Source organism: Salvelinus fontinalis, chromosome 11 (genome assembly GCF_029448725.1).
Source record: "Salvelinus fontinalis isolate EN_2023a chromosome 11, ASM2944872v1, whole genome shotgun sequence".
NCBI lineage: Eukaryota > Metazoa > Chordata > Actinopteri > Salmoniformes > Salmonidae > Salvelinus > Salvelinus fontinalis.
The window spans coordinates 47,039,273-47,053,101 of record NC_074675.1 but is presented as its reverse complement, the minus strand read 5'-3'; the positions used below and the strand labels follow the sequence as shown (position 1 = coordinate 47,053,101).

At 41.9% G+C, this 13,829-nt stretch overlaps 1 protein-coding gene across 1 annotated transcript in view; it reads left to right on the top strand.

Annotated features, from left to right (window-relative positions):
• Positions 1-12,807, top strand: part of LOC129865851 (mitogen-activated protein kinase kinase kinase kinase 2-like) — a 33,286-nt gene extending 20,479 nt beyond the window's left edge. The window contains exons 15-32 of the mRNA XM_055938897.1: positions 26-78; positions 361-399; positions 1,287-1,320; positions 1,468-1,630; positions 4,664-4,839; positions 5,397-5,438; positions 5,702-5,786; positions 5,866-5,945; positions 6,203-6,263; positions 6,509-6,638; positions 6,931-6,989; positions 7,094-7,197; positions 7,574-7,757; positions 7,906-7,998; positions 8,099-8,185; positions 8,347-8,417; positions 8,508-8,563; positions 8,678-12,807. Of these exons, the coding sequence (XP_055794872.1) occupies positions 26-78; positions 361-399; positions 1,287-1,320; positions 1,468-1,630; positions 4,664-4,839; positions 5,397-5,438; positions 5,702-5,786; positions 5,866-5,945; positions 6,203-6,263; positions 6,509-6,638; positions 6,931-6,989; positions 7,094-7,197; positions 7,574-7,757; positions 7,906-7,998; positions 8,099-8,185; positions 8,347-8,417; positions 8,508-8,563; positions 8,678-8,765 (1,605 nt within the window). The 3' untranslated portion in view covers positions 8,766-12,807. The remainder of the gene's footprint in view (positions 1-25; positions 79-360; positions 400-1,286; positions 1,321-1,467; positions 1,631-4,663; positions 4,840-5,396; positions 5,439-5,701; positions 5,787-5,865; positions 5,946-6,202; positions 6,264-6,508; positions 6,639-6,930; positions 6,990-7,093; positions 7,198-7,573; positions 7,758-7,905; positions 7,999-8,098; positions 8,186-8,346; positions 8,418-8,507; positions 8,564-8,677) is intronic.
• Positions 12,808-13,829: the final 1,022 nt, after the last annotated feature.

The window sequence follows — 13,829 nt, the reverse complement described above, 5'->3', positions numbered from 1 at the left end:
TTGATGATTCTTCGTAATTTTTCAGCAAAGCTCGTACGGAGACGATTGGGACGTCTCAGAAGAGGACACTGAGTCACCGTAAGATGCTCCTCTTCCACAGTTAACTATTGGTAGCAGTACGTCAAACAAACAGTATTACGAGCATTATTTCAAATCTACTGTCTGTGTGTATGGCCATGGACCTGACGTTCCCACTAGAGCAAGTTTACAGGAGAACAATAGTGAAAAACCCCTGAATCCATAACAGAAAACACTAGCTCCAACCCTCCCATTGTCACAGAATAGGCGGTTCTCTGTCACATCATGTTCTCAGAACTAGTGGCTCCATAGAGAGATTAACATCTTGTCTTCCTGTTTCAGGAGCCTGTTGGAATGTGTGGAGGAAGCTCTGCAGCTGAGGTAGGCCAGCGGACCACCCATTGTAAAAACACTATTCAGCAGTATTCTACCCGGCGACAATGCCTCTTATCAAGGAAGCTGTGGAAGTTTGTTTAATCACATTGAAATTAATACCTTTTGAATACTTGACATTATCTGATAAAGAACGAAATAATATTTGATCACTGATTATTATTGTTGGGGTGTGCATATTCACAATTAATTGACCCTGCCCTGCTCCAAATCTTGTCCTAATAAGAGCCAACATAACTGAACCCATGTCAGTTTATATACTGTGAAAGCAAGCATCCCACGTGGAAAGGAAATCTGATTTACCTTTGATTTAGCAGAGTGCATGAGTATTAATGGTGCTACACATAAGATTTTTTTTAATGAATTTCAGAAAATGTCCATAATATATCTGCAGTATTAGTGGAATGATTGTGTTTCAAAGTATTACGTACCCGCCAGTGTTGCGATTTGCAGTTATATTCTCCTGTTGTCAAATTGGGAAAGCTGTTATTACTTTGTGGCTGTGTTGTCTAGTGGAAATCGTGTCAAGCTGCCAATGTAGAAATCGCTCTGCCATTTCCTGATTGCTAAAATTCTACACTGTATGTGAGAAAACAAACACTGAATATTGTAGGGAATCGTTGTACCATCTTTTATAAATCAATGTGAATAACCACAGGTGTTTTTTCCCAGCTGTTTGAAGCTGGTGGACCAAAAGTAAAAGGCTCACGCGCAAGTCTCTTCCATGTTATGGGAAATGGAATGCGGGGGAGGGGGAAGATTTATTGGAACGCAGCCAAGTGCTGTTGCAATTCATAAAGCTTCCACATGGGGGAGACATTCTGAGAAGTTATATGTGTAACACTAACATTACCATTGACTATTTATTTTTCCAGGAGCTTAACCATTAAGAGAGTGCCATCTGCTGGTGTAAGTAGCAATAACATAACGCCAAGAAAACAGATCTTCTGAAACAATCAAGTGTAACGCAAGATATGAAGATAATCCTTCATACCTTTCAGCTATTTCCTATTGCATTATGTGACAGTGGTATGTCTAATGTTTCTGGTTGTGTAGGGGGGTAAAGGTGGGAGGAAGAGTGGGTTATTCAGCCCTTCCACAGCCTCCCTGCCTGCCATCAGCTCATTCTGTCCCACCCTGGAGGACAAGGACCTCACCCTTGGCCCCAGCTCCAGCCTGGGGCCCGACTCCACCCACACACCCAAAAACTTCACGTCAGGTAAGGAAAATCCACACACAGAGTCAATGTTTACAGGTCATATTTCAATCTGTCATGACAACTGATTTGGTTCTGGGTGCTGAGATTAATATACAGTGCCTTCAGAAAGTATTAAAAGTATTCTATCGAGATTGTGCGTCACTGATCTACACACAACACCGCATAATGTCAAAGTGGAATAATGATTTTATAAATGTTTACAAATGAATAAAAAATTTGAAGCTGAAATGTATTGAGTCAATAAATATTCAACCCTTTTGTTGTACAATAGGCAAGTCTATTTAAGTTCAGGAGTAAAGATGTGCTCAACAAGTCACATACGTTTCATGGACTCACTCTGTGTACAATAATAGTGTTGAACATGATTTTTAAATGACTACCACATCTCTGTACCCCACACATACAATTATCTGTATGGTCCCTCAGTCGAGCAGTGAATTTTAAGCACATATTCAACCACAAAGACTGGGAGGTTTTCCAATGGTTCGAAAGAAGGGCACCTATTGGTAGATGGGTAAAAAAAAGCAGACATTGAATATCCCTTTGAGCGTGATGAAGTTATTAATTACACTTTGGATGGTGTATCAAAACACCCAGTCACTACAAAGATACAGGCGCCTTTCCTAACTCTGAGAGTAAGGAAACTGCTCTGGGATTTCACCATGAGGCCAATGGTGATTTTAAAAGTTACAGAGTTTAATGGCTGTGATAGGAGATAACTGAGGATGGATCAACAACATTGTAGTTACTCCACAATAATAACATAAACAACAGTGAAAAGAAGAAAGCCTGTACAGAATAAAAATTATTCCAAAACATGCATCCTGTTTGCAATAAGGCACTAAAATAATACTGCAAAAAATGTGGCAAAGAAATTAACTTTAGCGTTATGTTTGGGGCAAATCCAACACAACACATCACTGAGTACCACTCTTCATAATTTTAAGCATGGTGGTGGCTGCATCATGTTATGGGTATGCTGGTCATCGGGAAGGATGACATTTTTGGGGATAAAAAGAAACAGAATAGAGCTATGCACAGGTAAAACCCTGGAGGATAACTTGGTTCAGTCTGCTTTCCAACAGACACTGGGAGACAAATTCACCTTTCAGCAGGACAAATACCTAAAACACAAGGCCAAATATACACTGGAGTTGCTTACCAAGACGACATTGAATGTTCATGATTGGCCTAGTTACAGTTTTGACTTAAATCGACTTAAAAATCTTTGGCAAATCTTGAAAATGGTCATCTAGCAATGATCAACAACCAATTTGACAGCGCTTAAACCATTTTGAAAAGAATAATGGGAAAACATTGTACAATTCAGGTGTGCAAACTCTTAGAGACTTACCCAGGAAGACTCACAGATGTAATCACTGCCAAAGGTGATAATAATATGTATTGACTCAGGGGGTTCAATACTTATCTAATCAAGATATGCTGTATTAGGGTTTTGTTCTCCATTCATAAAAAAATACATATCACATTTTTCTTCCACTTTAACATTACAGTGTATTTTGTGTAGATCATTGACAGAAAAATTACGATTAAATCCAATTTAATCCCGCTTTGTAACACAACAAAATGTGGAAAAAGTTAAGGGTTGAGAATACTTCCTGAAGTCTGTTGATGTTAGTATTTGTATTGACAACAGAATTACTGTTCGTATTTGCCTAGTGAGTAGTATATTCCAATGCTGCAGGTAGCCACGAGGTTAAAGCGTAGGGCCAGTAACTGAAAGGCTACTGATTCGAATACTGGAGCTGTGCCCTTGAGCAAGGCACTTAACCCTAATTGCTCCAGGGGCGCTGTGCAATGGGGAAGGGGGATACCTAGTCAGTTGTACAACTGAATGCCTTCAACTGAAATGTGTCTTCCCCATTTAACCCAACCCCTCTGAATCAGAGAGGTGCGGGAGGCTGCCATAATCGACATCCACGTCTTCGGCGCCCGGGGAACAGTGTGTTCCTTGCTCAGGGGCAGAACGACTGATTTTTACCTTGTCAGCTCAGGGAATCGATCCAGCAACCTTTCGGTTACTAGCCCAATGCTCTAACCACTAGTGATCCTGGCCAACATGAATATCCCAATTCATGTTGTTAAGTTCAAAAGACTACTAGATAAAAATTTATGACACCATTCCAACCAATGAGGATTTGGAACTTTTAAGCCAATTATCTTAGAATCATTGCAGACAGAACCAGATAGTCCCAAGCTCTCGATATGTTAAATTATATACACTACCGTTCAAAAGTTTGGGGTCACGTAGAAATGTCCTTGTTTTTGAAAGAAAAGCAATTTTTTTTGTCCATTAAAATGACACCAAATTGATCAGAGATACAGTGTAGACATTGTTAATGTTGTAAATTACTATTGTAGCTGGAAACGGACAGTCTATTGGCCAGTATGAGATATGGCTCTTTCTTTGCAACTCTGCCTAGAAGGCCAGCATCCCGGAGTCGCCTCTCAATAATAGACTGACGAGTTTCAGAAGAAAGTTCTTTATTTCTGACCATTTTGAGTCTGTAATCGAACCCACAAATGCTGATGCTCCAGATACTCAACTAGTCTAAAGAAGGCCAGTTTTATTGCTTCTTTAATCAGAACAACAGTTTTCAGCTTTGCTAAAATAATTGCAAAAGGGTTTTCTAATGATCAATTAGCCTTTTAAAATGATGAACTTAGATTAGCTAACACAACGTGCCATTGGAACACAGGAGTGATGGTTGCTGATAATGGGCCTCTGTACGCCTATGTAGATATTCCATAAAAAATCTGCCGTTTCCAGCTACAATAGTCATTTACAACATTAACAATGTCTACACTGTATTCCTGATCAATTTTATGTTATTTTAATGGACAATTTTTTTTGCTTTTCTTTAAAAAATAAGGACATTTCTAAGTGACCCCAAACTTTTGAACGGTAGTGTATCTTCGGTGTGTTTTAATCCAATTCCATCCATGCTAAGATCGACAGCCCGTTTCAACATGAATTTTTTTCCCCTCCTTCGTCCTCTTGTTGTTCTCTAGTCTTGGCCAGGTGTTCTGCAACTCAGGACATCAGCAGACAGTGGTGTAGTGACCCCAGTGTTTCTGAGGGGGGCGCCGTACAGGCAGAGAAGAAGAAGACAGAAGGGGTGACCTCATCATGCAGAGAAACCTCTCTCTCTCCAGAGTGGAGCACACTGAGGAGGAAGACGAACTCTGTGAGTTTAAAACACAGGGCAATGTTGCCTCACTACATACAGTATCTGTACATAGCCTCATATCCATACTGTAGCTGCTGACGCCCGAGAATGGCAGTGGCAGTTGGCTTCAACACATCGTATGGATTTGAGGCTACCAGTAGACGGTATCCTTAAACAGTACATAGACAGTACTTAGGGGGTCAATTCAAAGTGAAGTCAGACACTTCCAAGGAATAAGTGAAATTCCAGCATAATAGTAGTAAAGTGACATTCATTTTTTGATTGGAATTTGAATTCACTTCCTGAACTGACTGAAATGAAATTGACATCAACCCTGGTACTGACAAAAAGTGTGTGGTTTGTTAACCTAATAACATGTTTCAATACATTCTTCAATGTCCCCTTTCATAAACCATCCTTTTGTAACATTTCATGTAGGACGACAGAATTCAGAGATGGCCAGATCCTATGGCGCTGCTTTGTGACAAAGAATTTAAACAACATCCTCATTTGAACTACACCGTTATCCTTCTTTTTTGTTGTTGTTGTTGTGTTTAACCCTGTTTAATTTCTAGAGAGCTGATTGTCATGGACTCCCTCCTACCCCTCAAGTTCATGTAAGTGCAGAGGTCTAGTCAAACAGCATGTGCCCTAAGACAGTACAGAAAAGCTGCTGCATCAATAACTAACAATATTTCCACATGCTTATAAACAGGCTATGTAGCTAATGGCTATTGGTCTCAAAAACCCTTGATGGAATGCTCACTGCAACAATGGTTTGCTAAGATGAACATTGAGCACATTATAATAGTTTAACCATGCCTATTTTACAGCAACGTAGAAATAGCCATCATGATAATACAACATGTTTTGTTCATAGATGGGTGCCTGTTTCTCTAAAGTCTTCAATGGTTGTCCTTTGAAGATCCACTGTGCTGTGACCTGGATTCTCCCTAAAACTAGAGGTAGGGGTACAGAAGGGGTTACAGAGGTTAAGACAAGGTCATTATAAATGGCTGTGACATTATCTTATCTCTTCCTCAGATCAGTATCTTATTCTGGGGGCAGAAGAGGGTGTCTACACCCTCAACCTCAACGAGCTCCATGAGGACACCCTGGAGAAGGTAACAGTTTAGATATTGATGAATGTGGGAAAGTATGAATTCATGTGGGTAGTCTGCGTTACAATTCCAGGGCATACCACTAATACTATTCTACTGAGCCATTTACTTTATGTTCATATTCTTATCTTATTGTTGTTGTATTGTCGAGAAGGAACCTGCGAGTAGGCATTTCGTTAGACAGTGTATATATACCATGTGTATCCTGTACATATGACTAATAAAACTTAAAAACGAATACCTCTCTCTTCCCCCCACAGTTGCTCCCACAGAGATGTACATGGCTGTTTGTCATGAACAATGTCTTGATGTCCGTATCAGGTAGAGCTCTACCCCAATTACACACCTATCATGTTGTTCATAGGATCCTACACCATTAACTCCAGTAATAAACCAGACCTGGTTTGCAAATAGTATTTCAGTGTTTGCTTGAGTGCCAGGTGGGCGGGGTTTGCACTTTTGAGACTATTCCATTGGTTCCATTGCACCATGGCAAGCGCAATCAAGCACTGCTAAATTTGAACACGGGTTCTTACCATTCCTCCCCTCTCCAACCCCATCCCCAGGGAAGTCTTCCCAGCTGTACTCCCACAGTCTGACGGCTCTGTTTGAACAGAGGGGCCACAAGCAGCAGAAACAGAGTCACCTGTCCCTCAGTACCAACCGTCTCACTGAGAGGATCAACCCCAGGCAGAGGTGTGTGTGTGTGTGTGTGTGTTTGTGTGTGTGTGTGTGTGTGCGTGCGTGCGTGCGTGTGTGCGTGTGTGTGTGTGTGTGTGTGTGTGTGTGTGTGTGTGTGTGTGTGTGTGTGTGTGTGTGTGTGTGTGTGTGTGTGTGTGTGTGTGTGTGTGTGTGTGTGTGTGTGTGTGTGTGTGTGTGTGTGTGTGTGCGCGTGAGCATCAATGTGTTCGGGTTCAATTTGTCTTCAATATACAGTATGTGCCTGTCCTAATTTAAAGTAAAAAATATATAAAATGTCAATCAACAGGAAATATGCTGTAACTGTGAAGATACCAGACACTAAAGGCTGTCGAAGATGCAGTGTGGGTGAGTGAAATTTGGCACTGCATTATGTTCAATCACAACACAGAAAGTTGCTTCAATTTATCTGAAATTGATTCAATTGAAATTGCTCTTTCTCCTCTCTCTAGCAAGAAACCCACACACAGACAGCACGTTCCTGTGTGGGGCTGTACCATCAGGTCTAATTCTACTCTTGTGGTATGAGCCTCTGCAGAAGTTCTTGCAGCTCAAGGTGTGTATCGACATAACAAAACTCACAATTATTTCATACAACATACACTTGACTGGCCTGCACAGAGCCCTGACCTCAACCCTATTGAACACCTTTGGGATGAATTGAAACTCCGACTGCGAACCAGGCCTAATCGCCCAACATCAGTGCCTGACATCACTAATGGTCTTGTGGCTGAATAGAAGCAAGTTCCTGCAGCAATGTTCCAACATCTGGTGGAAAGGCTTCCTAGAAGAGTGGAGCAGATTATAGCAGCAAAGGGGAGGACCGACTCTATATTAATGCCCAGGATTTTGGAATGGCCATGTAGTGCATGTATATGAACCATGTCTGTAAGACTTGTAAAATTGGTCTTTCTACCCTTTTTCCCTCTCAGCATATAGACATGCGTCTACCGGATTCTCTCCCTATCTTTGAGCTACTGGTGTTAGTGAAGGATGAGTTCCCACAGCTATGTGTCGGGGTGGGGGACTGTGCTGCAGAGGGAGGGAAACCACCAACCAACCAGCAGCTGAAGTTCGACATCATAGAGTTGAACGGCACACCAAATTCTTCACCAGGTAGTACAGAGATGTCAGATATTAGGATTTGAACCATATGACATTGTGTAGAAAAATTGTATAACCGTAATTTTGTCTCTCTCTCTCTCTTTCTTTCTTTCTCTCTGTCTTTGTATATGTGCATGTGTGTGTGCGCGTGTGTTTACAGAGAGTACGCCGGACCGGGGCCGGACCGGAGCCGGACCGGGAGCCATGCAGGCAACACAGCTGGACAGAGACACGGTTCTCATTGTACTTGAGAGTGAGTCTATTGGAATATATTACATCCTACCTAAAATATCATTAGCACCACCTGCCTTTTAATGTCCACTACTAACGGTATCTTTAATGTCACTTTACAGAGACTGTGAAGATTGTCAACCTACAAGGTCTTCCCTCCAAGGAGCTGGCTGCTGAACTTGTCTTTGACTTCCCCATTGAAACACTAAGTACTAACTTCATTCAATCTCAATAATAATTCTTTACCTCATAGAATGTTCTCAATTCATCACCACATCATAGGTACAGGCAGGGGTGAGGTACTATAGTTACAGCTACACACTACGTGCGTGGAATATTTTTTTTTGTGACATTACTGTTGTGTGGCTAGTTTGTTTACAGGACAGTGTTCTGGCTTTCTGGAAGCATGGTCTTAAAGGGAGGAGCCTTCACACAAATGAGGTGATTATGTTTCATTGTAAATGCTTGATCTGCATTGGAAGTATATTATCTCGCCGAAACAGTGAAATACATTTACATTCATCTTTGTAGGTCACGCAGGAAATCACAGACGAAAGCAGAGTATTCCAGGTCTTGGGGACGAATAGGTATGCCCCAAACGCTGGTCTGTTACCTTGAATACCACATTATGTGTGTTCGCATTAGGGGTCAAAGGATATCTGAGAAAACGAATCACATTCTGTCTTTTGTCGTTTCCGTAGGGATATTGTCCTTCAGAGTACCCCCACAGAGGACCCGTCAGCCATGACCAACCTCTATATCCTGACTGGCCATGAAAGCAGCTACTGAGAGAAGAGAGACAAGGACTGAAAGAAAATAATAGATATTGGGATTTAAGTAAGAAGAGAAGAAGAGTGTGTCTTGAGATGGGAAGTGCTTCTCTGGCACCTAATAAACTCACTGTAGACTTGTCTCAAACTGAGCTAACCCCCTCTACCTGCATATGGGGAACATACAGACCATGGGGGACTCTCACACACTAAACCACAGGGAGATAACTGAGCTGGTGTGTGTTTGAGGAAGGACTTGTAAAAAAAAGACTTGTCAGAGAGAGCCCCCTGTCGTGACCTCTAACCCCTTGAATGGCACAAACTACTTTTAACCTTACACAACCCCATTGTCTATTTTTACTGGTATGACTGATAACTGAAGTCTGACCTGTCTCCTGAAACAACATTGTGAACACCACCCTGCTCTGTCCATTAACTGTAGTATTACTATGTGACGTCATGGCATAGGTGGCGCCGCTCCAAGATGTCAACATAAATAGTTTAGAAAATATGTGCCATAGAATCAGAGTGCCAAAACATTCTAAAAGTGCTTTGAAAGACTTTACTGAGATCAATTTAAAGGCCTGTTTCCCAGACCCAGATGAAGACTATTCCAGCACTAAAAAGAGCTTGCAACATGTGTTTGTTTGCCACAAAGTGCTCAAAGACTGGTAGTGATACTATGTTGTGTTTAATGGTTTTGGTTTGGTTTGGTTTGGTTGTGCAGTATGAGGCCCAATGTAACACTCATCATCCATGAAATACACTTGAAGGAGCATGCATGTTGCTTTTTGAATTTTCTTTTAGGAAAATCATATGATGTGGGAATATGGATTTAAGAGATTTTATGTATACTTAGTTTTAACTTACGCCAAACAATAGATTTTTTTCAAAGACGAGAGAGAGAGAGAGAGAGAGTCGAAAATAGCGGGTCCGAGACAAGGTAGCACATCCGGTGAACCGTGATTGGGAGTCCCATAGGGTGGCGCACAATTGGCCCAGCGTCGTCCGGGTTAGGGTTTGGCCGGGGTAGGCCGTCATTGTAAATAAGAATTTGTTCTTAACTGACTTGCCTAGTTAAATAAATAAATACAAATAAATGGTCCTAGGGCTCAGGTCCTCCGGGAGTGGAGGGAGAATTAGAGGGAGCATAGTTAAATTCACACAGGACACCAGATAAGACAGGAGATTTATATCAGATATAACAGACTGACCCTAGCCCCCTGGAACATAGACCATTGCAGCATAGATACTGGAGCCTGAGACATGGGAGGGGTGGGGGACACTGTGGCCCCGGACAGGGCAAACCAGGCAGGATTAAAACCCCACCCACTTTGCCAAAGTACAGCCCACACACCACTAGAGGGATATCAACTTACTACCCTTACCACTAGAGGGATATCAACTTACTACCCTTAGACAAGGCTGAGTATAGCCCACAAAGATTTCCTCCACCGCACAAGAACGAAGGGTCGCAAAACTGGACAGGAAGATCACGTCAGTGACTCAACCCACTCAAGTGATGTACCCCTCCTAGGGACGGCATGGAAGAGCACTAGTAAGCCAGTGACTCAGCCCCCTGCAATAGAGTCAGAGACATGGATTAGCTTTTCTGCATCATTTTTTACCCCAAAAATCTGATTTTTGCAATGTTACAAAGATGGAGAAAAGCTGCCCTTGAAATATTATTGATAAGTTCGTCAAAAGAGAGATCGGGGTCCAGAGTAACGCCAAGGTCCTTCACAGTTTTATTTGAGACGACTGTACAACCATCAAGATTAATTGTCAGATCCAACAGAAGATCTCTTTGTTTCCTGGGACTTTGAACTAGCATCTCTGTTTTGTCCGAGTTTAAAAGTAAACCATTGGTTGCCATCCACTTCCTTATGTATGAAACACAGGCTTCCAGGGTAGGCAATTTTGGGCCTTCACCATGTTTCATCAAAATGTACAACTGTGTGTCGTCCGCATGACATTTTTATCATGTGTATCTGCCGTCTCATTGGCTAGAATTGTATTACCTGATCTTACCTCCTGAATACCTTCCATTTTTGAAGAAATGTATTTTCATTGTTAGAGCAGCCACTTGAGTATCTGGTCAATATAATGGATAATCTGTGGCTGAGGCCAATATAGAGTGATAGGAATAATGTACTTCAGTAGTCTTTTTTTGAGCTAAGATAGATGATGAGGAGGAGACCTGGCTGATGACCCAGTGGGAGTAAAATAAGTTGGGTACTGTTAAATCGGTGAAGGTAGCTCGAAGTGGACTTGTGATGATTTTCTGTGTTTCTTCCGTCCAGAGGTAGCGGGTGCCTCGTGTCACGTGCCTCCGGACAAGACCTGTGACTTGCTTTGCTCTCTAGAGCAGGGCGCCTTTGAAAGAATTCATTGGGGGAGTGACGTTGTGTTGAGGTGGAGCAACTGAAATTGAAGATTCCCTGTGTCTGTGACACCTGCCGTTTGGGCCACGCAGACCCAGTGGCGAGCGTGGTGAAACTTAGAAGACATTGTCTGTCTTTTTTTGTTTTAAAGCAGTCTTTACCTGATAAAGCCATGTTAGGATATGTCAGTTATACCGTTATATAGCTTTTGTGCCAAACCCACTAAGGTGTTTCAGATGCCAAGCTTATGGTCATGTTGCAGCAGTGTGTAGGAGGGAGATTCCGAGACGTGAGAAGTGTGCAGGAGGGCATGGGACAAAGGAGTGTGTGGTATCGGTGGAAAAAACAGTGTCAATTGTGGGGGTGCCCATGTCGCTAGGGATCAGAAGTGACCGGTGCGAGAGAGACAGGCTGATGTTGCCAGGGTTAGAGTAGAACAAAAGGTGTTGTATGCTGAGGCAGTGAAAAGAGTTGCCCTAGAGCAGCTTTTCCCAAACTCGGTCCTGGGGACCCAAAGGGGTTGGTCCTGGGGACCCATTCTGGTTGTTTCCCTAGTACTACACAGCTGATTCAAATAACCAAAACTTGATGAGTTCCTTATTTGAATCAGATGTGTAGTGCAAGGGCAAAAACCAAAACGTGCACCTTTTGGGGTCCTCAGGACCGGGTTTTGGAAACGCTGAACTAGTGGTATATAGATGTACTATAGGGTTAGTTAGTGGTATGTAGTAGTGCTGTATAGATGTAGGGTTAGTTGGTGGTATGTAGTAGTGCTGTATAGATGTAGGGTTAGTTGGTGGTATGTAGTAGTGCTGTATAGATGTAGGGTTAGTTGGTGGTATGTAGTAGTGCTATATAGATGTAGGGTTAGTTGGTGGTATGTAGTAGTGCTATATAGATGTAGGGTTAGTTGGTGGTATGTAGTAGTGCTGTATAGATGTAGGGTTAGTTGGTGGTATGTAGTAGTGCTGTATAGATGTAGGGTTAGTTGGTGGTATGTAGTAGTGCTGTATAGATGTAGGGTTAGTTGGTGGTATGTAGTAGTGCTGTATAGATGTAGGGTTAGTTGGTGGTATGTAGTAGTGCTATATAGATGTAGGGTTAGTTGGTGGTATGTAGTAGTGCTATATATATGTAGGGTTAGTTGGTGGATATTTTATCCCTTTCCCCTTATTTTTGTATCACAAAATGCAACGTTATCGACCACACACCACCGCACAGTAGGTGGCAGCATGCACAAACAAAATGTGTGAATGCCATGATACTAAAGAATAAGATATCTTTTACTAAGGTTGGCGTCTTAGCGTTCATAGCCATGGTTATCAACTGTACTGCATAAACGGAACGTCAATCACAGCAATCACAGCATGCAGTTCGGGGCCTGGCTCAATGGGGGGACTCCGCCCACGTTTGACCCCGCCCACCAGTGTTTTTTTTTGTCCATCTGAGGTTTGACAGTCACACACTGAATACAAACACACACATTTGTGCAAGGCACACGTTGAATACAAACGTATTTCATTTTTGAAGATCGTAAGAAATATTATATGAAGTGGTACCAGCACATAACACTTTTTGCTTCATGCTATATTTGAGACATTGTTGCAGTGAACAACAGACTTGTTATGTATGTCATGTACTGTTACAATTGTGTTGATAAATGTTATAACTTTGTAATTATATTATTTCATTGAGCATATACATACAGTTACTACCTATCCTGATTTATAATGCTATTTACTTTCCTCATGAGAATGGAGACAGACTATACCATATAGACATACTGACAAGCTGAATGTGCTTAGTACATTAAGTTATACCAGCTCCAGTAAAGAGATCAGAGACTAGGGGGACTTCTACCTTATCTTTACTAAACAACATAACACATAACACAGTCCCTCTGGGGAATGTTCAAGGGCCTCTGAGTGCTCTTGGGGGGCCTCTGGGGACTGTTTAAGGGCCTCTGGGTTTTCTTGAGGGACCACTGGCCTCTGTTTAAGGGCCTCTGGGTGCTCTTGAGGGGCCACTGGCCGCTGTTTAAGGGCCTCTGGGTGCTCTTGAGGGGCCACTGGATGATGATGGTATGTCAGGTGCTTCAGAAACTGTGCTCTGTTGATTATTGTTGCCGTAGCAATAGCAACAATGAAAGTGTGTCGCATTTCTACAACTGAAGCCACACTTTATGATTGTGAACTCTGAAAGAGAGGAATAACAGTAAAGTAACAAGTTATACAATTTAATTAAATACACTGATGTAACTGAAAAAATAGGCTAAATCCAAAAACGTGGACGTCAAATATATTCAATAAACAAAGAAATAAATAGTACCTCTGTGCCCCACTGAAGCATGACCTTTGATGTGGTTGTTGACCTTTGATGTTCAGAAGGGGCAGTGATGAAGTTGACTGCTGATGCATTTTTTAATTTTGGGACTCTGGTCCTCCAATAACATACTAACGTGTCTCTATACATCAAAGAAAATAAGCATAGACATAAAAGGCATGATAATTAGAAAGGCATAAAATAAGCAATAGGCATTTAATTTCATTATTGTATATACTATGAGTAGGCTGTGTAGACTCGCTATGTGTAACTTAGGGAATGGCCGTCGGCATCAACGATACACATTTAGAGCCAGCCAAACACAACAAGGCATACATTGACGAAACACAGAAAATCAACGATCACATCGATTACAT